The sequence below is a fragment of the Chiloscyllium plagiosum genome, chromosome 2 (assembly GCF_004010195.1).
Source record: "Chiloscyllium plagiosum isolate BGI_BamShark_2017 chromosome 2, ASM401019v2, whole genome shotgun sequence".
Taxonomy (NCBI): Eukaryota; Metazoa; Chordata; class Chondrichthyes; order Orectolobiformes; family Hemiscylliidae; genus Chiloscyllium; species Chiloscyllium plagiosum.
This window is the reverse complement of record NC_057711.1, coordinates 118,966,645-118,991,181: the sequence shown is the minus strand read 5'-3', so window position 1 is coordinate 118,991,181 and position 24,537 is coordinate 118,966,645. Positions and strand designations below refer to the sequence as shown.

General features: G+C 37.9%; 1 protein-coding gene across 2 annotated transcripts in view; it reads right to left on the bottom strand.

Moving 5' to 3' along the window:
- The window catches only part of ift74 (intraflagellar transport 74), a 115,535-nt gene that overhangs the window by 1,416 nt on the left and 89,582 nt on the right, over positions 1–24,537 (bottom strand). For both annotated transcript variants that reach the window (XM_043717227.1, XM_043717238.1), the window contains 4 exons: positions 23,842–23,968; positions 15,108–15,271; positions 12,639–12,764; positions 2,151–2,211 (listed from right to left, as the gene is read on the bottom strand). In XM_043717227.1, coding sequence (XP_043573162.1) covers positions 2,151–2,211; positions 12,639–12,764; positions 15,108–15,271; positions 23,842–23,968 — 478 coding nt within the window. The remainder of the gene's footprint in view (positions 1–2,150; positions 2,212–12,638; positions 12,765–15,107; positions 15,272–23,841; positions 23,969–24,537) is intronic.

Here is a 24,537-nt window from a genome sequence, read left to right as displayed (position 1 = left end):
CATAATCCACCCCAACCTTGGCTAATAAAGAAAATTATCCTAAATATAATTTTAACCACCTTATCTACCTGACCCACCATGTTTAGGTAATTCTGGATGTACACTCCAAGATTTCTTTGTTTCTCTACACTTATGTATTCCCTTGCATTGTTTACCTTTCCTGAAATCATTACCTTGGCACTTCTCCATACTGATATCCATTTGCAATTTTCTGCACATCTGAATACATCATTTTAATACATTCCTGTAGTCTATAGCTTTCATCCTCAATCACATGACCAACTTTTGAATCAAAATGTGCCTTCTATGGTGCAATAGTCCTCACTTTCTGATCAGTATTAGTAACATCAAATGAAGTAGTAAACGTTTTTGACTGATGCTTTCAAATAGGCCAAGGATAAAAAATAATGTTCAGTAAACAAGAAAAAGAGACTTAAATAGGCTCACCAAAAAAAATTGGAATGGTAAATGCATAAAATCTGCTTAACAAAGGAAACAATCACAGGATTGATGAATATAATGACAGATCATCAAACAGTTAAATGCAGAATTATTGATGGCAATAAAAATAGACCATCAAGAAGATGCTGGAGAATACTGATTAATACACAAACTGCAATTGAAAAGGACAAGCAGTAAAACTAAGTGTATTATCAAGCAGCATGAATGCAACAAATCCATTGATACCATTGCATGCTACAAGCAAACAATGGCTTTATTTATAGAAAAACAAACAGTAATGTGCAACAAAAAAAATGAACTTTGCGATTTTTTAAAATGCATGCTTATTTCATAAATTTTCAGGGATGTAGGAATCTGTGTAAAAATAAAATAGGTCCTAAAAAGTTTGACATTCCTTGAAATAACTTTATTATTAATTTTATTGCATTTATTGCTCATTGGCTGGTTTTTAAGTGATTTCTGGTTATTTATAGCGTTTTCTCTGCTGTTATTGGGATGCCACATTACTTCCAAACCAAACAGTTTAGGAGTACAAGCAGGTCATTTGGCCCCTTGAATCTGCACTGCCAATTCAATAAGATCACAGTTGATCTGATTGTGACCTCAATTTTGCTTTCCTGTCTATCCTCTATACCATTTGATTGCTATCAATCAAAATCCAACAGCTTTAAAATATTTGATGATCCTGCTCCCTCTATTCTGAAGAAAATAACATAGAACAATGAACTGTTGAGAAAAGAATTCTCATATCAGGAATAAATGGGAGATATTATTTTAATCTGCCTTATTTTAGTTTCACCCGTAAGGGAAACAGTCAATTCCCCTCAGGATCTTATATGTTTGAATAAGATCATCTCTTACTAAAAGATGGTGGTTTGTAATATCTTATTTAGCCACTATAATCGAGATATTTTTGTATGTTTTTTGGAAGTCTCCAAAGGATGATATGGAGCAGAGTGTAATGAATACCTTCCCAAATGTTTGGTCATATTAGGAGACAATTGTGTAAATTTTTGACTATAACACTAATTTAACAGGAAATAGTTACACAAATTATAGTGACAACTAAAGTTGAGCTCCAAATTACATGTCAACACTGGAATTTAAGGAAGCTTTGAGTGATATATTTGCTTAATAAACTTTTTTTCTGTTGAATATGAAATATAAAACCTGACCAGGTTGCTGCTGTAGATCAGCCTTTTAGCTCTGACAATCAGCCTTAAAAACAGCTTGGGCTCTTCACGCAGAGTGATAAATATTTTTAACAATTTCTCAATATAGTAGCAGCAAATGCACCAGTATGGTTAAAGTAAGGCTGAATGGTAATAAAAGAGAATTAGGAACAGAGAGCAGGTTGAACTATGTAAGAAAAAAGGTCAGTTATGATTTAGTGTATGCAACCTTTGCCTTCAAATCAGAAGGCTGCAGATTTATACATTCCAGGCCAACACTAGAACAGTTCTGAGGCAGTACTGCATGTGTTGCCCTTTCAATCAGTTAAGCGAAGGCTCTACCTCTCGCAACAGATTAATGTGCCAGATCCCTTCATATTATTTGAAAAGTAACAAGATAGTTCTTACTGATATCCTGGATAACATTTTTTCCTCAAACTCAAACAAAACCTTCCATATGCAAAGAAGTTTAATTTAAGCACTTTCTAAACTGCAAACTTAACTGCTGAAGGATACATTCTTTCATAACAAAGTTGTTCTGTTCATGATGCTGCCATTTTCGCTCCAGATTCATTAGCTGAAAAGAAAATATTTAGAGGTAAGTTGTAGTTCTAGTATTTAAGTTTAATTTCAGAAATAAATTTTTAACATATTTTAGTTGGAATTCCACAGGTCTTCCCAGACACCCGGTTATATTGCTGTCTCCATTTCCTTGGAGATGCAGTGAAATGGTATATTTCTCATAAATTGGCTTTATGGTCTTGCTATGTCTTGTGCCCAGTAAATTTCCTCATCCTCACACATGACTATATAAAGATACATTTCTCAATGTCCAATATGAAGGGAGAAAATTCTTTCTAATTTGCAAACGGCAACTTCATGTCCTTTTTAAAAAAATCTCAATTGAAATGTATTGTTATTTACATCCATATACATTTTTATTTAAATTCACTAATCAAACTACCAACTTGGTATAGTGAATGTAGTTGCTTCTGTCTAGTAAAATTTCTCAAAGTATCATATCCTTCAATCAAGGACCAACACAAAAAAGCCTTTCATCTTCTTAAATAACAATTTGGAAACAAAGCAATGGCACTTCTGTTAATTTTCTATAGCGTATGACTATCCAGACCTCATTAACCACAAAACTCATTAAATATACAGAACTTATTAAATTAGAAACTGATATCATGAGTGCAATGATATATCATAATATAGTATTTGTAAACCCCACTAAATATATAAGCTTGTGTAATAAAGTAAAGCATTTTGCAGATCAAAAAGAAAGCAGGCCTATCACAATCAATTAAATAAATTCTTTTTGATTAAAAAAACACAATAGAATGTTAGAAAATGAAGCAATTTAACCTTTATGACACAATAAAAAACTTACCTGAAGAATAACAATAATAATAAGACAGTAGCAAATAAAAAAGACCCAGCTGGTAGCAAAATAGTACAGTTAAACCCAGTACCAGGGATGAGAGCAGCCAAGGACAAAAAGGTCTGAAAATCGTGACACGGATCATGTCATTATAGCACTTACGTATCTGTTGGGAAATGCAAATGCTTTTAGGCTACTTCAAATAGATGGAATTATTAGACTTGTTGTGACCAGGTGAGGAAGTTTGATGGCTCCCCACTTTGTTAAACACCTCTTAGCTGGTTGGAAAGTAGCTATTGCATTTCAATTTAGCTCAATTAATTACATCAAATATGAAGGACAACAAATTCTATGGTTTTCTTGAGTAGAAGAGAATGGAATTTTATTACCTATTTTTCTCAACTTAATAAGTAAATGCAACATCTAACATATATACACAAGATAGATATTAGGCTTAAAAAGGACGGTGGGGAGCGTGGTGTTTAAACAGGTAGAAAGGTGCAGTTTAAATTATTTTTTAAAAGGAGTCATTGAGTTTTGAGAGTGAAACTCAAGTCCTAATGTTCTAGCTAATATCCAGTATCCTTAGAAGTGGCGAGGTTTGCAAATAAGTTTCATTTGTCAGTCAATGTTGGCTTTTCCATTTAATGTTTCACCTGAGTTGGTTTCCGACAGTGACAAAGAAAGAAGTGCTTACACTATCATTTCTTTTTTCAGTCCATGTTGATTTCTCTCTCTTGTTGCTCAAACAAGCTACGGAAATAAAGTTATTTTCTACGTTTCAAATCTAATTCGATGTCTTTTTCAAACTGAACACTCCACAAGTGACTTTTCATCTTCTAATGTGAATTTATTCTGCAAAAGTGAGTAAAGCAGGAGACTTTCTCGATACTTGAGTTTCAGTGTACTTTGATTAAAATGGCAATTCTGACACTGTAAACTGTGTACATTTCATGTCAATTTCTTGGGCTTCTCAGGTGATCACAGCCATCATTTTACATCAATAAGTGTCCTTCGTAAAACAATCTTTAGTCAATGAAAAATTACATTTTAAAGTCAAATGATGAAATTTGAACATCGATGGTCCATTTTCACTACAATCATTACAGAACTTCACAAGGATACAACAAATAGTAGACCATCTGGCTTGTCGAGCCTGCTCCATCATTCAATGTGACCTTGGGTTAACTCCACTTTCCTGCAGACCTCACATATCCTTTGATTCCTTGACACATCAAAATTTGCCTACCCCAATGTCAGAAGTATTTAATCATGGAGCATCCATAATCCTTTGAGATAGTGAATTCCAAAGATTTGACATTCTTTGAATAAAGCAATTTCTCCACATCATCCTGAGACTGTGCTCTTTCATTTTAGATGCCTGACCAGCAGTAACAATCTCTCTGCATCTACTCCATCAAGCAGCTTCAAGAATCTTGCATTATTTCAATAAGGGTTACTTTTTATTCTCTCAAATGCCTTAAAACATAGATTCATTTTGTTCAGCCTTCCATGGTAGGACAACTCCCTCATCACAAGGACCAACACTGTCAATATTTGTTGTACCAACTTCAATGTAAATACATCTTTTTTTAAATGTTGAGACCACAATTACAGAAGTACACCAGACCAAAGCCCTGTAATAAGGCTCCTTTATTCCTGTACTTTAATCCATTTGCAATAAAGGCCTGCACTAAAGCCATTTGCCTTCCCATTTGTTTGCAGCACTTGCATGCTAACTCACAGCACTTCTTCTATGAGCACACTCATGTCTATGAATTTCAACATCAAAAGTTTCACACCTTTTAATAAATATTATGGTTTTTTTGTTCTGAAGGCAAACATGAATAACTTAACAATACCCTATGTTATAAACCAGTAGAAGTTTTTTTTTGCATTACCATCAAGACCAAACCATTTACATGAAATCACCAAGGCAACCTCTGCATTTCAGCATTTATTTCATACTAACAACAGAACATTATTTTGATAGATTACGTAAGAATGAGAAGTGAACCAAGATTTATTGAAATGATATGCAAACGATTTCCAACGTGGTTTATATTAATTCATCACCTTCAAGGGCCATTAGAAAAGGGAACAAAAATTTGGCTTTGCCCTGACCCTAGCAAGCCCGTCTTCTCAGTAAGCTTCATAACATTCCTTTAACAGCATGATCTTTGCAACAGCCTAACAAGATTCATCGTGGTACTACATGGGTGTGCCACATCCTTATGTCCAACTGGTAAATAAATAGATTCTTCCTAACTGGATTAGATGATCCTTGACTGTCAGTCAAACAGGCTTTGGCCAACCGCATCTCCAATACTTTCAAAACTAATAAACAAAGCAAATGAAGAATACAATTCTCAAAAAAACCTCTACAATTCTTCTCCTTGCTTGCAACAGAGATACACCTTTAATTTCTGGAGACTCCAGGGAAATCCTATCAAGTACAAAATGGGGAAATCCACTTGGCATAACTTGCAAACCTCCATTCCCATACATCTTATCTTCTGTCATTTTCTTTTGCTTTTTGATCCTATCCTTCACTGAGAGACTTCACAGTTCAAAAGGGTTCCTAATAAAATGACTTGTAAAAGAGCCCATAGAAAAATTAAATCTGTTTGCATCAGAACTGATTTTGTTATGAATGACAAACTCCTCAGTTGGGCCTGTGTTTATAGGGATAAAATGTTTTGTGATTACTATTGTCTCTAGTGAGAACAGTTTACTTTTGAAACTTTTATTTGTTGGATTGAGAAACATACAGAATGCGATAGAAATTTTGATAAAACATAAAGGTACAAATTTATAAAACCAGGCTATTGAGACTGAAAACTGGTGTTGATTCAACCAGTCAAGACCTGTGCTCCAATGCTCCAAACTCCAAAACCCTGAGCGTGACAAGATTCAGTTCTGCTATTTTCCCCAACCTCTGCCGTTGCTCATGACCCAGTTCAGTGACATTGACTGCTCCATAGTAGAGGCAGCACCAGACTGGTGAGTTAGAATGAAGCGCTCTTGCAGGCTCTGTGTGGGAGCAGCAGGCACCATGGATGCAAGTTCTGCTACTCTCTATCGCAGAGATGCAAATAGAATGGCTATGGATTCAAAAGATAGGAGCTGAATGACAGTCGTTTCAGGCTAGATGGAGGGCAGAACGAAAATAAAGAGGGCAACACATGTGGTTTTTCAAACATCATAATTCTGCCAAATGACATAGATTTCTCATCCCTGCAGTGTCTGTTCTCTCTTCGCTTAGACTGTCCCCCAGAATTAAAGGTGACTTTCTTCCACTCTGGTGTTGTGGATCCTAAATACTGACTAAATAGTCCAATACTGGATTTGCAAACCCCGCCACAGGTAGGGTAGTTTTTGTTTGACAAGATGGGTTGGTGAGATTATTGCATTTGTGCACGCTTCTTCTGCTATTTGCTCTTGTCCACCATATGGACTTGTTACAGACTTTCAAATCGTTGGCATTTTCAGAGATGTTTCTTCTTCAGTTAAGGCCATTTTGGACCAAAGTTTCCCATGAGTGAAGATATAGCATTTTCTTCAGGGAGATTTGAGGACTTCCTGGAACCATTCCCTCAGCTTTATTGGTAAATGCTTGACACATGAATGGCCTATTTAACTCTGTGCTCACTAATCTTTGGTTAAATCACACCTTAATTTTAAAATTCTCATTCTTGTTTCCAATCTAATTCATTGTCTTTTCCAATGTTTATACTGCTCTTTAGCCCTTCATGTTCCTACATTTCTGTGCACCAACACTCTTGGCCCATTCAGCATTTCCAATGTTCAATGTTCCACTTTTAGTTGTTGCATGCCCTGCTGGCTTAAGCAGGAGTTCCTCTCCTTAACCTCTGAGTCTCATTCTCTTCTTTTAAAGGTACTTCTTATAACCTCTCTCTTTGACCAGGAAGTTTTTTCTGTATAGCAAAATGAATAAATTTACAAAATCGTTGATAATGCTATTCCCTGGAATGCTCATCTTTTTGTGTGAATAAATCAATGTGACAAATTTTATTTGGATTATCTTTGAAGACTAGACATTAACAAATTTACAGGTTTTAGTTAAAAAAAAAGATTTAATAAAGCTTTACATTGATTTGTAGCTGCACAAAGTTCACACCCCATAGTCTGGAACACAGATTTTTAAATTGGTATCCAGTCTATGGAACATTTTAAACTATAAAAGTCTGCAAGTTCAGATGCTTATTCTGTTATTATTGCAGATATAAGCATTAAAATTTCTGATTTGATAACAATTACCTAATTTTTTTTGCAAATAAAACTAATTCAGCTTACTCTGTTGTTTTAAAATCTGTACTTAAGGGCAGAACATGTATAAATTACAATGCTGGAAGGGTCAAAGTTCCAATATGTGTGATGACTGATAAGTAATGACGGGAACAGAAGAATAGCTGAGAGAGGGAAGACAAGTTATTTCGTTTTGTTCTGTGCTTGAAATTCCAGGAATCAACCAACCTCTTACTTTCAAAAGATGAAAACAGTTACACAACAGCTTGATTATGAAGTTAGTGAGGTATAGATTTCATCTACAGTTCATTTTTGACACGACTGTAGAAGCATAACTTTCCTCTTCTAATCAATATAAGATTATGAAAAAGATCACATGAAAGAAAGCAAAAAAAACCTGATCTCATAACTGATATTAACACCACATTAGAATTTGTTGCAAAGAAACCTGCTAAATGTTGAGTCAGTCTTTTCTCTCCACGAATGGGAAAACATTTGTGTTGTCTGAATTGGCTTACTCATTATCATTGACACAAACATACATACACACGAAGTGTTGTTACTTCTACAGCCTAGTTTCCTGTTAGTGCCAATTATTTATAATAACTATAAGCTGCAGTGTGAAGATTATGGGACAACAGTATTAACAATGGCTACGCTTCATAGTTCAGAACACCAACAGGAAGCTCAAGTGGTTATCATGATGATGTTTGTTTCCTAGAAGGTAAATCCAAAGTTTCACATAGTGGGCTAGAAGCAGAACTTGGATTCATAGAGGCCAGAAAAGTGTTTGCAAAGGCCCCATTTTACTGCAAGAAGTACCCACTGCTTAAAATATCTTAAACAGTTCCATACTGGTATTGCTCATTCTCACACAGAATAAAAACTAGCCAGGTTATTGGCAATGGGAAGAAATACATGAAAAAGTAAAGAATTTAATCCCAACTCTCCCACTCTCCCTTTTATTGACATGAATTCAATATCTTCTAAAAGGTACCATGCCAGGATTCCAAACAATAGCATGACAAAGTACAAAGGTGGAATACCTGGAAGAGAATCTGGGATAGACTGCCTATTTAAGGTGACTGTCAAGGTGACACAAAGATTGGTGGAGTAGCAGAAAGCATAAGGGACTGTCAGAGAATACAGAAGGAGATAGGTAGACTGGAGAGTTGGGCGGAAAAGTGGCAGATGGCTTTCAATCCAGACAAATGTGAGGTGATGCATTTAGGCGGGTCTAATTCTACAGCGAATTATACAATGAATGGAAGAGCCTTGGGAAAAGTTGATGGGCAGAGAGATCTGGGAGTGCAGGTCCATTGTACCCTGAAGGTTGCTGCACAGGTGGATAGAGTGGTCAAGAAGGCATATAGTATGCTTGCCTTCATTGGACGGGGTATTGAGTATAAGAGCTGGCAAGTCATGTTAAAATTGTACAAGACATTGGTTTGGCTGCATTTAGAGTACTGTGTATAGTTCTGGGCACCACATTACCAAAAGGATGTGGACACTTTGGAGAGGTTGCAGAGAAGGTTTATGAGGATGTTGCCTGGTATACAAGCGTTTTCCCAGGGTGAAGGATTCAATAACAAGAGGTCATGCTTTCAAAGTGAGAGGTGGAAAGTTTAAGGGGGATACACGTGGTAAGTACTTCACGCAGAGGGTGGTGGGCGTTTGGAACATGTTGCCAGCAGAGGTGGTAGAGGCAGGCACGGTAGATTCATTTAAGATGCGTCTGGACAGACGCATGAATAGGTGGGGAGCAGAGGGATACAAATGCTTAGGAATTGACCGACAGGTTTAGACAGTACATTTGGATCAGCTCAGGCTTGGAGGGCCGAAGGGCCTGTTCCTGGGCTGTAAATTTTCATTGTTTTTTGTCAAGCATCCTTTGTCTGCAGGTAGGATAACAATTTCCTGCTTAATGTTGGTGCGACTGCCTGTCTGATGGTTTGCTGGGTTTCTTCTGTGAGTTGGTTGTCTTTCAGTGTTGTTTCTAATGCTGTTAAGAAATCTTTCTCGTCTGCATCCTGGAAGCTGTGATTTAATCCTCTAACTAAGACGGCTTTTTCAGTGTCTGTTAAGAGAGTGTCAGATAAGTTTTTTATCCATGCTTCTATGTTGTCAGTGCTGTTATTTGAGTAAATTTGTCTAGTTTTTCTCTGCAGGTCTAGTTTCTCATTTTTTGCATTTGTCACATACGGATGAAGAAGGACACCACTTCGACTGGGACAACACATACATCCTAGGACAAGCCAAACACAGACTGCATGAGAATTCTTAGAAACATGGCATTCCAACTGGAACTCTATCAACAAACACATTGACTCGATCCCATTTATCACCCACTGAGAAAAAGAACAGGAAATGACATCACCATAGGAAATTATGTCACCACAGGAAATGACAGCACCAACCCAAGGAAACCCAAACATATAAATAGAAAGCTGGCTACACCACCAGTGCTTCATTCGGAGGTTCACTGAAGGTGTTACCTAGTATGGTGATAAAATGTCTGAAAATGAACCTTCCAGCTCAGCGAGCAAACCTGCATGTAGAGAGTTCTGATTAAATTAAGTAAACAGCTACTTGGGAAAAGTTAGACTATTAAATTAATAATCTAACTTCTGAATAACAATTTCACTGATGGCATAGTTCCATTGTGACTGGACCCAATCACCCTTCCTCCCCACAGATCCATATCCTTCCCTTCCCACGTTCGGGTCTGCTTCAACTACCCAACCACAGGACAGGTTTGTCCACTTACTTCATTGCTGGACCCAACCTTATCTTCCCTTTCTCTTCCCCTCTCCCATCCATCCCCATATAAATTACAATGCCCTGCCCAACTTGACTTTTCCCATCCTCCCCGTGCCACCTAGTAAACTACCTCCTATCCACTTGTCAACTTACCCCTGGCAACCTGGCATCTTACTGACCTGGTACATGCCCATCTACTACTTTCATACTTATTTACTGTTTGACAGCAGCTGTCAGTGTCATAGATTCTGGACCTTTAAATTTCAGAATGCAACAGCTGACTGCTGTAAGGAGTCATTTGCCTTCCTCGGAATTACGAGACAACTGTCAGAATGGAAGTATGGCTCCACATTTCTGAAGGAGCCCTGACTGCGATCTCTAATCAGAAATGTGGAACTCTTCCTATTCATAAAAAAGGGGCAATGTGGCAATCTGCATGAGATTGTCACATTGCCTCTCCTCAGAAAATCCAGCCTAATCTATCAGGCAGACACTTGACTTAACTGTACAAAACACAATCTTCCATTTGCAACATATGAGTACCTCCGAATTGGGCAAGAAAACTTGACTGCACTTGGCATTAAACTTCAACTTCTACAGTAAAAAATGAGATTTCACTTTAAAATACTACTATAAATATTTTTGAGGCTCATTACCACTCCTAAAATTAATGGATTTGATTCTATGACAAATAACCTATGGTTTGCTGCAGCACAATTTGTCAATGAACATCCATTTATGATGGTTGCAGAGAGGTTTCTGTTGTATTGTCAGCTGCAGAATTGCAAAACTTTAAGTTAAAATTATACATTAGAGTTTGTTCTGCTGTTGAATTTTCTTACTAAAATTCCTGCGTAAGTATGAAAGTTATGATATTTGTGGCTCTGTGCTGTTCTTCAGCAATTTAAACGTTTGGCTCATAGTTAGCGCAACAGCAGTAAATTGTCAACTTCAGCTATAATACACTGCACAGCATGATCATTCAACTAAGCTTGACAACAGCTGCCCTGGATTTGGAAGGAAGGAATTGACTTTCAGCTGAGGCAGCCAACTCGAGCATTTGGTGCCTATTTGCAGTCAGCCCAGGGCCTGTGTAGTCTAACCCAGATTAAGTCTGGGGGGATGTCTGAAGAAACCTGCTTTCTCTCTCTCTCCACTTCAGCAAGAATGTTATCACTAAAATGCACCTTTGCTGAAGGCTTATCTACAGACAAGAACCAGCAAAGAGAAAGTATGCCTGATGCAGTAACAATGCCACCACATTGAAAGGTTATACCACAGTAATGTGGAAGAAATAATAAATGCTGAAAGAATGCTCTTAAAATTCACTCTTCATTATTTCTGCTGGGGTCTGACAATCTAAAGAGTTAAAATCCATAGGTACTTAAAAGGCTCTATAGTTAAGATAAACGCGCTTTCATAGCTAGCATCTGCTTTCATTTAAAGACTGGAACCAAACACACCAAAGCTGGTCAAGGTTGAATGAGGGATAATGTTTTGCTGACCAAAAGAAAAGGAGTGCCTAGCATGGCTAGCTTTTATCTTGTCCCATCCCTCTGTGGTAATTAATGGTTAAGCAAAGTGAAGTAATTCTTCAAAACATGCCCACAGACTTTTTTTGAAATGGGTTGTTCCTGCACAATTTAAGTCAGGCAAAGTGAACAGTTTGCATCAAATGGGCAAATTAGACTTTAGTCAAGTAATGATGAATTTGTTTATTACAGGTGCTTGGCATGCTGTCATCAAATCCTGACATCAGGCACATTATGCCGACTAGCTACAGATATCAAAAATATACCCTCTAATTTTTTTTGCTCTATGCACAGTGCAAAACATTAAAGTTACTGTGAGATTGTGCACACTTTAGCCAGGGAATGTTAATTCTGCACAGCTTATTTAGTGCAATTTGTAGCACATTCCAGGGTGCTGTATGACTGTCTGCTGGCACACCTAACAGGAATGGTGTCTATTATCCCTTTAAGATAAGTGATATCAACTTAATTTGGATATAACATTATTCCTTGAAAAACAGTAAAATGAGCTTAAAGTTGTGCATGGAATTCTTCTCTGTTTCAAACCCCAGATGACAGCTATTTGGATAAACTGATCAATGTAATACAGAGGTTTTCAACCTTGGCTTCCTAACCCTGAGGAGTTTGCTTGATCATCATATTTCTGCCAGTCAGCAGATTTCTGCACTGTTCTGTGTTTAATTGACTTAATAGCATATTATTTCAGTTGCTGTATAACTGAATACATACTTTCTACAATGCAAGATGGTTACTTCCCTTTGAATTGCTGACACTGTGTATTGGAAAGAAATATTTGCAGGGAGTTCCAGGGATTGTGTCAATATTTGCAGCTGACAACATTGCAAAAAAGTTTGAAAACCACAGTGCAGTGAAAACGATCTGTCAGGCAAAACAATGTTTGTTATTGTTTTATCAAAAGAGCTAACTTTAGCTAAATTTAAAGATGAAAAAGGAGATTTGCAAGTCAAATTGCAAACCCTTACAGTTAGAACAAGTTATTTACAATCTATTCATACAGCGTAGCGTTTCATACTCTTGAGAAGTAAAAAGTAGTCTAACCTGTGCATGGGTCTCATTTTCCTGTAGCTGAATCTTGAGTGTATCATACTCTTTTGAGACTTGCTGCATTATCTTCTTAAAGATGTTTCTGCGTTGTGTCAGTGTCACTTTCTCCTCCTGAAGTTTCTGTATAACAGGTGGCACAAAAATGGTATGTTCATCATTCCTGCCAAATCAATAAAAGACTTGAGAGCAGAACTGCATCATATAAGGAAAAAGGATCCTGTCAAAATGGCCACAAAGAAAATTATACCAAAAAACATGCATTAGACCAGAATTTAAAAGTGATATACCATTTGAGATCAGGAATAGAAATCTTTTCCAGTATGGTGTGACAGACAGGATGGGGGATCAATTAGATGTTGATCATTCAACAGAATAAGGTGATGGAACAAAGCTCTTTACTAAGTTTAGTAATATATCTGACACAGATAAGTCAGCTTAAATGCTATGTTTTATCTTTCAGATTGTCAGCAGATGTACGTTAGAATGTCAGAGATAGTAAGTGAATGAAAAGTTGACTTATCCAAACTATAAGTGCTAGCTTTTGCAAAAGGACTGCATGAGTGGCTCATGGCAGAACAGGAGGTGAGCAGTTGATTATTTATTTTTCAATAAAGCTGTGCTTATGAATATTTCATAATGAATTACAGAAATTGGAGATAAGATAGGTGCAGAAGTGTAGAAATAGATCTGATAAAAGGACAAGAATGAGACACAGGTGCAGGCAATGACAAAATAGAAACTAACCATTGCCCCTTGATATTCAATGACATTACCATCCTTGAACTCTCCATTATCAATACCAGGGTTACCATAGACCAGCCATGAAGATATTGCGGCCACAAAGGACAAATCAGAGGCTAAGGATTATGAGGAGAGTAAGGTCTCCCCAGTGCCTACCGCTCAACATACAAGTCAGGAGTATGACGGAATGTTCTCCACATGCCTGGAAGGGTACAACTCCAACAAGAATCAACAAGCTCAATAGTATCAAGGGAAAGGTCACCCTCATGATTGACCCACCAGCAAGAACCTCAATCTTCACTTCCTTCACCCACCATCATTGAGTCATAGAGTCACAAAGATGTTTCATATGGAAACAGACCCTTTGGTTCAACTCGTCACGCTAACCAGATAATCTAAACTAATTTAGTCCCATTTGCTAAAACAGAAACTAACCATTGCCTCTTGATATTCAATGACATTACCATCACTGAACTCTCCATTATCAATATCCCAGGGTTACCATAGACCAGCCATGAAGATGTTGCCCATATCCCTCTAAACACTTTCAATTCATATACCCATCCAGATGGCATTTAAATTTTGTATTTGTACCAGCCTCTACCACTTCCGCTGGCAGCTCATTCCATACATGTACCAGAGGCAGTGGTTTGTCCAATCTACAATAAGCACTTACAGCAACTTATCCAGGCTACTCCGACAGTACCTTACAAATCCAAGGCCTCTGCTACCTAGCAGGTCAAGGGCAGCAAAAATATGGGTACACCATCACATATATATTCATCTCCAAGCCACATACTGTCCTGACTTGGAATTATATTGCCTCTCTTCATTGTCATTGGGTCAAAATCCTGAGACTCCCTCTCTAACAGACTAATTGTGTACCTATAGCCCAAGGACTGCAATGATTCAAGGTGATAGCTCACTACTACCTTCACAAGGTCAATAAATGTTGGCCTTGCCATATCCCATGACTGAATTAAAAATAAAATCTCTCCTTGCACCAGTAGCCACATTGCTTCAGAAAAAAATATTGTAAATGTGAATGCAGCAGCTGAACACACAAAAGGCACCAAAGAATTATTGAAGACTATTTCACTTATTTGGTATAAAATGATAATTTTTCATGGTTCTAACCTCAGTTGGAATTTCATGAAATGGGAAAGTGAGCCTAAGAGATATATAACATTAACACCCATATCGTATGGTTCATTCAAGGAACCTTGGCTCACAGAATTTCAAAATCATAATAATCTAAACATATATTCTTACTGAAATATACAAATGGAGTCTCAACAGTATGGATACTGAGAGGATATTTCCCCTTATAGGAGAGACAAGAACCACTTTATGGTTAAAAACAAAGGGTCTTCCATCTAAACAGAGATGAAGAGATTTTACTTCTCTCATTGATGTCATTAAGGTTCTGGAATTTTCTTCGCCAGACAACTGACGCATGGTCATTGAACATTTTTTAAGCTGAGTTAGATACATTCTGAATCAACAAGGGAAAAAAAAGATATGGGGTAGGGAATAAAGTGGAGTTGGGGGGGGGCCACAATCAAATCAGACATGATCTTATCAAATGCTGAAGCAGGCTCAGGGGGCCGAATGGCTTATTTCCTGATCTTAATTCATTTGTTTAAAAGAACATTCATACAAGACTTTCCATTCCAATGTGAAAGTACATCCAATCAATCCATTGTGGGCAATTTCGATTACCTTCTTTTTCTCCTCGCCAGCAGCCTTTAGTCCATCCAAGTCATTATAGGTTTCCAGAGCATCTGTAATGTGCTGAATCTTTTCCTTTAAAGAACTTAATTCTGTATCAATCTTGCTTTCCAGTTGTTCAACCTTCTGAAGGTCCTGTTGCAGCCGTTGGCTCTCTGGATGGATGGAGAAAAGGTAAGTTAAATCAATCTGTAGATAAACTTTCTCTTGTATATCTAGACAAATCAGAAACATATAAAAAATTACAGCAGCCAACAAAAATACATGAGATAACATACAGCATAATTTATTTTACTGGGTCAATGTGGAGGATAATGTGACATATTCCTTCATTAGGCAAGAATGCTCACTGAACATTGCTTAAGCTGAAAGTAACAGCCATCTGCGTAAGTTACAGAGTAATTATTGCTTAGTCTCACAGTATGAAATATTTCATTTTCTGAATTGTTTTTCAATTTAAAATGTTTGACCAATCCACAGGAATACTTTCAGTTTCTTGCCTGTTTGGCAAGCCACAACAGAAGAGTTACAAACCTGGCATTTCTTTTAACCTTCCTCTTCAGTATTTCTGATGTACACGGTAAAGTTAAAAGTTAAATCACCACAGTGTAACCAGACCATGGGGCTGTTCACTTAAAGAGAGAGATGACCAATGAGCATCACCATGCGATAGGTGAGAGGAGAGGTTGAGAAGGAGACTCCTTCATTCTAATGTCAGCCAGTGTGAGAACTGAACCCTTGGTGTTAGCATCACTCTACATCGCAAACTAGCTGTCCAGCCAACTTACAGGGTAAACCACATCTGTACTGCAAAGGATGATTTAAAGTTTCATTTAATATTTGTAAAAAGGATTCAGACTATAGAAACTGCAATTTTGAAATAATATGTAAGTTGATTATGGTGCCTTTCTCTGGTGGTCAGCTTTATTCCATTACTTCTGTATTATTATAAACCTTTTGCTTGAAGGATGTCTGACAATAATGTGTCCTGCTTTGAGAAGTGACTGGGTTAAACCTTGAATTTACTATTTGATTCTGAAGATCTCAGATAATGTACAACTGTTTAACCACTGAAAAGCTACTCCCTTTCATCACGTGTAAACATTGGGTAAGGTTCTGCTGATAGAAAACTGCATTTTTCTAACATGTAAAAATTAGGACAAAGTTAAATTTCTAAAATACAAATATAGTCAAGTTAAAAAATTTCAGCGTTAGTGTCGAGTGAATTAAAATCAATTGCTTGGTAATACGTTTATCTTTTGGAAAGTGAAGAAACTTAGTTGGAGAAATTCATTGCAATGATTCCACAGGTCTATGATGCATGTTCACCTGCATTTTGGATGATGGGAAATTTTCTGACCCATTCCCAGACACTGATGGTGTTAAGCATGACTGCATGATAGTGTCAACCATTCGCAGCACGCTTTCATCTATTTTGCTCTCCAAAGGCTTTCACAATGGAGATCTTGCCATCAAAAGTAGATATTGCATGGACCAGAAGCTGCTCAATTTAAGATGGCTCCAGGCAAAGCCTAAGATTGCCTAAGATATTTTCAGAATTTTCTGAAATATTTCAGAATTTGCCGATGATGTTGTACTGATTGCCAGTTCACAGCTGAACTGCAATGTAGTACAGACTTCTTCTCCAGTACATGTGATCATTTTGAACGTACAATCAGCATAAAGAATACCAGACACTCCCAAGAAGGCCCAAGAGTGTCTGGTGTTTCAGTCCATGACTAGAATCAGCAGTAGATACGTTAACTCATTTCAGCAGCACACTATCTAAAGCTGTTGATGACAAGATATGTGCAAGGATTGCCAAAGTAAGTGTAAGACCACAAGACATATGAGCAGAAATTAGGTCATTCAGTCCATCAAGTCTGCTCTGCCATTCCATCATGGCTGATAAATTTCTCAACCCCATTCTCCTGCTTTCTCCCCCTAACCCTTGATCCCCTTGACACTTAAGAACCTATCTATCGCAGTCTTAAATATATTCAATGTCCTGGCCTCCCCAGCCTTCTGTGGCAATGAATTCCATAGATTCACCACTCTCTGGCTGAAGATGTCTCTCCTTATCTCTGCTCTTAAAGGTCTTCTCTTTAGTCTAAGGCTATGCCCTCAGGTCCTAGTCTCTCCTACCAATGGAAATATCTTCCCAACATCTACTCCATCCAGGCCATTCAGTATTCTGTATGTTTCAATTAGATCCCCCCCTTCCCCAATCATTCTAAACTCCATTGAGTATAGAATCCTCAAATGTTCCTCATATGTTAGCTTTTGGTAGATTTCGAATGTCAGATTAGGAACTAATAACAGTTAGTTTGCCTCACATGCTGAAAGTCTATACAGAAATAGTCCTGCCCACTCTGCTCTACACATGTAAGATTTGGAGTGTGTAGCAGCAGCATGTCAATAAAATCAATCACTTTCCCTTGAGTTGCCTTCAGAAGCTTCTGAAGATCAGGTGGCAGGAAAAAATACAACACATGAAGTGCTCTCCTGACCTGGCATACTCAGCATCCACATCATTTTGAGACAGTCACAAAAAAATGGAGTGGACATGTATCTAGAATACCTGGCACTCATCTTGTCAAAGTGAATCTTTTTATGGAGAATTTGAGTCTGGGTTATGTTTTCACAGCAGTTAAATAAAGGACTGCAAGCGCACTCTGAAACTCCCAAATTAAGCCTTCAATGTTGACTTCACGCTCAGAGATCCCAGTATCACTGCACCTTGTGCAACCAAATAAGAAGTAATGTGTCGTGTAATTCAAAAGTGACTACTTACCAGAAGCAGAGAAAATGCCCGGAGAGGAATTCCCAAGGTAGCTAACTGACCAAACCTAATTTGTCTGCCATATTGTTTATTTGAAGCAAAACCTTTCAGGTGCAGATTAGCCTTAACAGACTCTCAAAAACCCTTCTGAACCCTCCCAATCAGCCCAGACGATGAATATGGCCATATTTGCCTTCATGAACCAATAAGAACAAATAGTTCCAATGGAATTAAATAAAAACTGAAAGAACAACGATTGTTGTAAATCAGAAACAAAAATAGAAATTGCTGGAAAAAGCTCAGCAGGTCTGGCAGCATCTGTGGAGAAAAAATCAGATTAATGTTTCGAGTCGAGAGACCCTTCCAGAAGGATTTCCAGCAATTTCTATTTTTGTTTCCAATGCAAGCCTTCTACATTGCAGTATATTCTGAAACTTCTCCATTTTTCTATCTGTTCTTTCAAAAGTATTACTGCACTTCAAGGCTCTCAAAGATGCATGCAATGACTTACTGATTCTTTAAGTTAGTACTGAGGAATAAAATATTGGACAGTCTTCATAATTATTCCATAAATGTTAATTAGGAGAATCAAAGACTCAGCAAGTTCAGTACTTCTTATCCAGTACTCTAAATTTCAAAAACAAAACACATCCCTCATGTCTGGACAAACAGGAAGCAAAAGTAAGAAAAACTTACCATGTTACTTTTTACTTGGTAACAAATTTCATTAAGCGACTTTGGTCGCTAAAATATGGTTAAAAGAAGAGGTGGGAAGAGGACATAGTTCAGTCCTTTCTGAGAGGACATTAGGGGTCAAACCCATCAGCCTGTACTCTTTAGAGTAATGTATTAACTTGACTATCTTGTGGAAAACTTTCCATCTCGCTTTTATCCACTTCAGGTTCTTTCTTTTAATACAAAAATATATTACATTTTGTTAAAAAGAAGATAAAGCATTTTAAAACATGCTTCAATAATCTTAGTTAAATGTCAGATACTAGACCATACAAAACTCACATCGGAAAACCCCTAACAGTACTTTTTAGCTTTCCCAACAAGAAATGACTTTCTTTTTTAATTTGCTAACATTGTTCTACATCAAAGTATTGTACAAATACAATCCAAGTAATGAAGACAAATTTGTTATTACATTTGCAAAATAGTCTGTGTATAAAAGTTAGGTCTGATCTACAGTAATTTTAACAGATTATTAAGGCCAGGCTCAAGAAGGAAATCCTGAACAACAATACAAGTGTCAGTGGAGTCACTAAATGCTTATAAGAAACTACACCCATCAAGAAAAAGTTGTTTAACACAGGCACTGGAATTTTCTGCATCATTTGTTCAGCTGATGGTCTTATCAATATTCTGATCTTATCATATTTTGCAACAGTAAAACAATTTCATTCTAAGTTACTGAATGCAAGCTATTTGAAAAGCAATAACTTGCATTTGTACACCATCCTGAAAATAAAAGTCAGTCTCAAAATGCTTCATTGAGAGCAAGGGGGAAAAAACAACATGAGACCAAAGGAGGAAATACTGGGAGGAATTGAAGCTTGGTCAAAGTGAAATTGGTGTCATTAAAGAACCGAGGGAAGTAACATAGAGAAAGAATTTCAGCGAAGGATGGCTGCTGAAAAGGTCAAAGTCAAAGGAAGTGAGGGTGTGGAGAGATGGCAGTGCGAGAGAAGGTTACAGAAATAGGAAGGTAGAAGATGGTAGAGAGATTCAAATACAAGAATTGTAACAAAAACCATTGTCAGATACTAACATTGCTTGCTAGATTGGCATTTACTTACTTTTTACAACTATATGGTTTACTAGGCTACTTTAGACGGCAGTTAAGAATTAACAATTTTGGTTTTGGGTCAGTGTCACAAATAGACCAGGTTATAGAAGAACAGCATTCTTTCTTTCCAAAAGAACATTGTGAACCAATTGGGTTACGACAACAATTTGAGATTCATGTTAACCTTCAATCACATTTTTTTAAAAACTGAATTTGGACAGTGCAATGTATAATCTTGAACCTGTGTCTCTAAAACATCAGGAACAGTTATTGGCAAAGATGCACTGGTTCTAGTAAACCTTCTGATTTATCAGAACATTAAATCCTTTCGTCAGTGCATTCCCTCCATAGATGGAGAAATTTCCTCAGGAAGGAGAACAAAGCTGCACACAATACTCCAGGTGTGGTCTCATCAAGGCTCTGTACAATCACAGCAAGGTATAGCCCTGCTCCTGTATTTGAATCTCTCACCATGAAGGCTGATGCACCATTTGACTTCTTCACTGTCTGTGGCATCTGCATACTTGATTTCAGTACAAGAACACCCTGGTCTTGGTGCAATGGCACTTCCTTTGTGTTTCTGCTACTAAAATGAATAACCACACATTTATCTACATTATAATTCATCTGCCGTGTATTTGCCCACTCATTCAATTTGTCTGAATTACACTGAAGCACCTTTGCTCTCCACTCTCACCTAGCTTTGTTTGCAAACTAGGAGATATAACATTTAGTTCCCTTATTGAAGTATTGAATACATAGTGTGATTAGCTGGGGTCCAAGCACTGATCCTTGCAGTACTCTACTAGTTACTTACTGCCTGTTAAGAGAAAAATATTCCTACTTTGCTGGCCTGTTCTCTAACAATGATGGCACACTACTTCCTATCCCATGTGCTTTAATTTAACATGCTTAACTTCTTATATGGGATGTTAATCAAAACCTTCTAAAACTCCAAGTAAACCACATCCACTAGCCCCCTCTTATTAGCTCTACAATTTACATTTTCAGAACATTCCAGGAGATTTGCCAAACATGTCAAGCACCCATTCGTAAGGCCACAATGACTGTCCAACCTGTCACTTTTTTCAAGTGTTCTGCTTTTAAATCTTTTATAATGAATTTTAGCATTTTCTCCACTTCTAATGCCAGGCTAACCGGTCTATAATTTCTTGTTTTCTCTCCACCTGCTCTGTTAAATAGTGGACTGACATTAGACACCCTTCAATCCATGGGAACTGTTGCATAGTCTATAAAATTTTGAAATATGACCACCAATGCATCCACTCTTTCCAGGTTACTTCCATAGTGCTCTAGGAGGTCGAATATCCGGTCCTTGGGATTTATCAGCCTTTAATCCCATCAATTTCACCAATTTCATTTTTCTGCTAATACTGATATTCTTCAGTTCCTTCAAATTACAAGAGTCTAGGTTCCCCAACATTGTTGGAATGTTATTTTTGTCTTCCTTTTTGAGAACAGAACCAAAATATGTATTCAATTGGTCTGCCAAGTCTTTGCTTCTTATTGTAACTTCCACTGCTTCTGACAGGATGGGAACTGCATTTGTCTTCATTAATCATTTTCTCATCAAATACCTATAAAAGTTTTCATAATCAGTTTGAATGTTCCTTCGAAGGTTACTTCCGCTACTTGACTTTCCCCTTTTAATCAATCCCTTTATCCTCCTTTGTTGAAATGTAAATTTCTCCCAATCTACAGTTCTGCTTATTTTTTTGGGCTAATTTGGATGTCCCCTCATTATACCACATACTATTCCTGATTTCCCCTGTTAGCCATGGTCAGGCCACCTTCCCCATTTTATTTTTGTGCCAGACAAGAATGCATGATTGTTGAAGTTCGGCCATGCACTCTTTAAATGTTTGCCTTTGCCTATTCACCTTTAGTAACATTACCCATTTTATCACAGTCAGCTCACACCTCATGCCATTATAGTTTCCTTTATTTAGATTCAGGGCTCTAGTGTCAGAATCAATGATGTCAATCTCCCTCTTATTGAAGAACTCTATCATATTATGGGTCACTCTTTCCCAAGGGACCATGCACAGCTAGATTTCTTTCTCATTATGCAATACTCAGCCAAGGATGGATCATTCTCTGGTCGATTCCTCAATGTATTAATTCAGAAAGTGAAAAATCACAACACCAGGTTATCATCATTCAACAGGTTTATTTGGAAGCACTAGCTTCTGGAGTGCTGCTACCTGATAACCTGGTGTTGTGTGATTTTTAACTTTGTCTACCCCAGTCCATCACTGGCTCCTCCATATCTTAGTTCAGAAAACCATCCCATACATACTCCAGGAATTCCTCCTCTATGGTATGGTTACTGATTTGATTTGATTTGCCCAACTAATGTTCTGTTTAAAAACACCAATAATTACAGCTGTAATCCTTTAATAATCATGTAATATACCTAGTTGTCCTGTAATTCACCCTACATTTGAGACCATATCATTAATGCACACCACAAACAGCAAGCACACCAGAATTGAGCCTGTGGAACCCAGTGGAAATACACTTCTAGCCATAGAAACATCCCTCTATCATCACCTTCTGCTTTCTGCTTCTCAGCTAATTTTAAATCCAACATGCCATTTTGCCTTGGATCCCATGGGCTTTTTTAAAAAAATCAGTCTGCCATGAGGGACCATATCAAAAGTCTTGCATTACTTACAAGTAAAATTAGGCCCATTGACTCTGTTCTGCCATAATGGCCGATAGTTTCTCAGCCAAATTCTCCTGACTTCTCCCCATAACCTTTGATACCCTTACTCCCTGAACAACATGCCGGGTTGCCTCCTCAAACATTTGCTGAAGTTTGTCAAATACAACATTATCTTCAGTAATCCATGCTGATTATACCTGATTAATCCATTACTCTCCAAGCACACATAAATGCTGTCTCCAAAATTTTTTCTGATAACTGGGCGGCACGGTGGCACAATGGGCGGCACGGTGGCACATGGGCGGCACGGTGGCACAATGGGCGGCACGGTGGCACAATGGGCGGCACGGTGGCACAGGGGTATGGGTGGGTTGTGCTTCGGCCGGTCGGTGTGGACTTGTTGGGCCGAAGGGCCTGTTTCCACAGTGTAAGTAATCTAAAAAAACTTTACCATCACCAAGATTAGATTTATTAATTTGTAATTTCCTGTTCTAGGTCTTCTTCCCTTTTTTAATAATGGGACAATGTTAGCAGTCCTTTAGTTCCCTGACATCTCACCGCTGTCCAGAGAGAAATGAAAATTACTACCAGGGCTCCCGATATCTCCTCCCTTGCCTTTCCCAACAGCTTGGGATACATCTCATCCTGGCATCTAGAACCCAATATTAAAGTTGTTAAACCTGCCAATATCTTCTCTCTAAGTTTACTTATCATAGAATTTCTACAATGTGGAAACAGGCCCTTCAGCCCAACAAGTCCATTTCGCCTCTCTGAAGAGTAACCAACCCCGGCCAATTTCCCCCACCCTATATTTACGCCTGACTAATGCACCTAACCTACGAATCCCTGAACATTATGGGCAATTTAGCACAGCCAATTCACCTAACCTCTTTGGATTGTGGGATGAAACCGGAGCACCCAGAGGAAACCCACGCAGACACGGGGAGAATGTGCAAACTCCACATAGACAGTTGCCCGAGGCTGGAATCGAACCCGGGTTCCTGTTGCTGTGAAGTGGCAGGGCTAACCACTGAGCCACTATGTCGCCCCCTTCTTCTAATGCTTCACAGTACATGACCTTGGTACTTGGCTTTACCTTAATGTATTTTTCCATTATGAAGATTGATGCAAAGTATTCATTAAGATACATGCTCATATTTTCTGGTTCCAATCACAGATTACCACTATAGTCCTAGTTATTCTCTTGCACTTCTTATATTAAAAAAAATCTCTTCAGGTTTTCTTTCAATCCGCCCATAAATGCTTTCCCATACACTCTTTTTGTGCAGTCTGTGCTTGCAGTCACAGAGAATAATATTCACTTTTTTTTTACTTGAGCTGTTTTGATGCTGTGGGCAATAATTTGACAGAAAAATTGCATGGTCAAACGTTCATCGAGATGAATCTTACTTCAAATATCAGAAATCATAGATATGCAGAGATATATTTCAATATTTTATACCATCAGTCAAGCCCTTGGCAGTTGTCTGGGATTTCTGCATTTCGGTTTCCTTGAAACTCAGATCCTCCTGCATGGATTTCAGTTCATGAGCTGTTATCGAGGAGATCTGCCTCATTCGATTCATATTCTGCATTGCAAGATCAAAAGTAATAAATTAAACATTGCTAAAACACATTGAGCAGGATCTCATGCAGATTATCACACTGTCCCTTTTTTTTTAATGAAGTGAGACAGCTTCATAGATAGGATGCAGAGCTGGGCTGAGAGGTGGCAAATGGAGTTTAATGTGGACAAGTGTGAGGTGATACACTTTGGACGGAGTAATCGGAATACAAAGTACTCGTCTAATGGTAAGATTCTTGGGAGTGCAGATGAACAGAGAGATATCAGTGTCCATGTAAACAGATCCCTGAAAGTTGCCACCTAGATTGACAGGGTTGTGAAGAAGACATACAGTGTTTTGGCCTTTATTAATAGAGGGATTGAGTTCCGGAACCAGGAGGTTATGCTGCAGCTGTACAAAGCTCTGGTACGGCCACACTTGGAGTATTGTGTACAGCTCTGGTCACCGCATTATAAGAAAATGTGGAAGCTTTGGAGAGGGTGCAGAGGAGATTTACTAGGATGTTGCCTGGTTTGGAAGGAATGTCTTACGAGGAAAAGCTGAGGGCCTTGAGGCTGTTCTTGTTAGAGAGA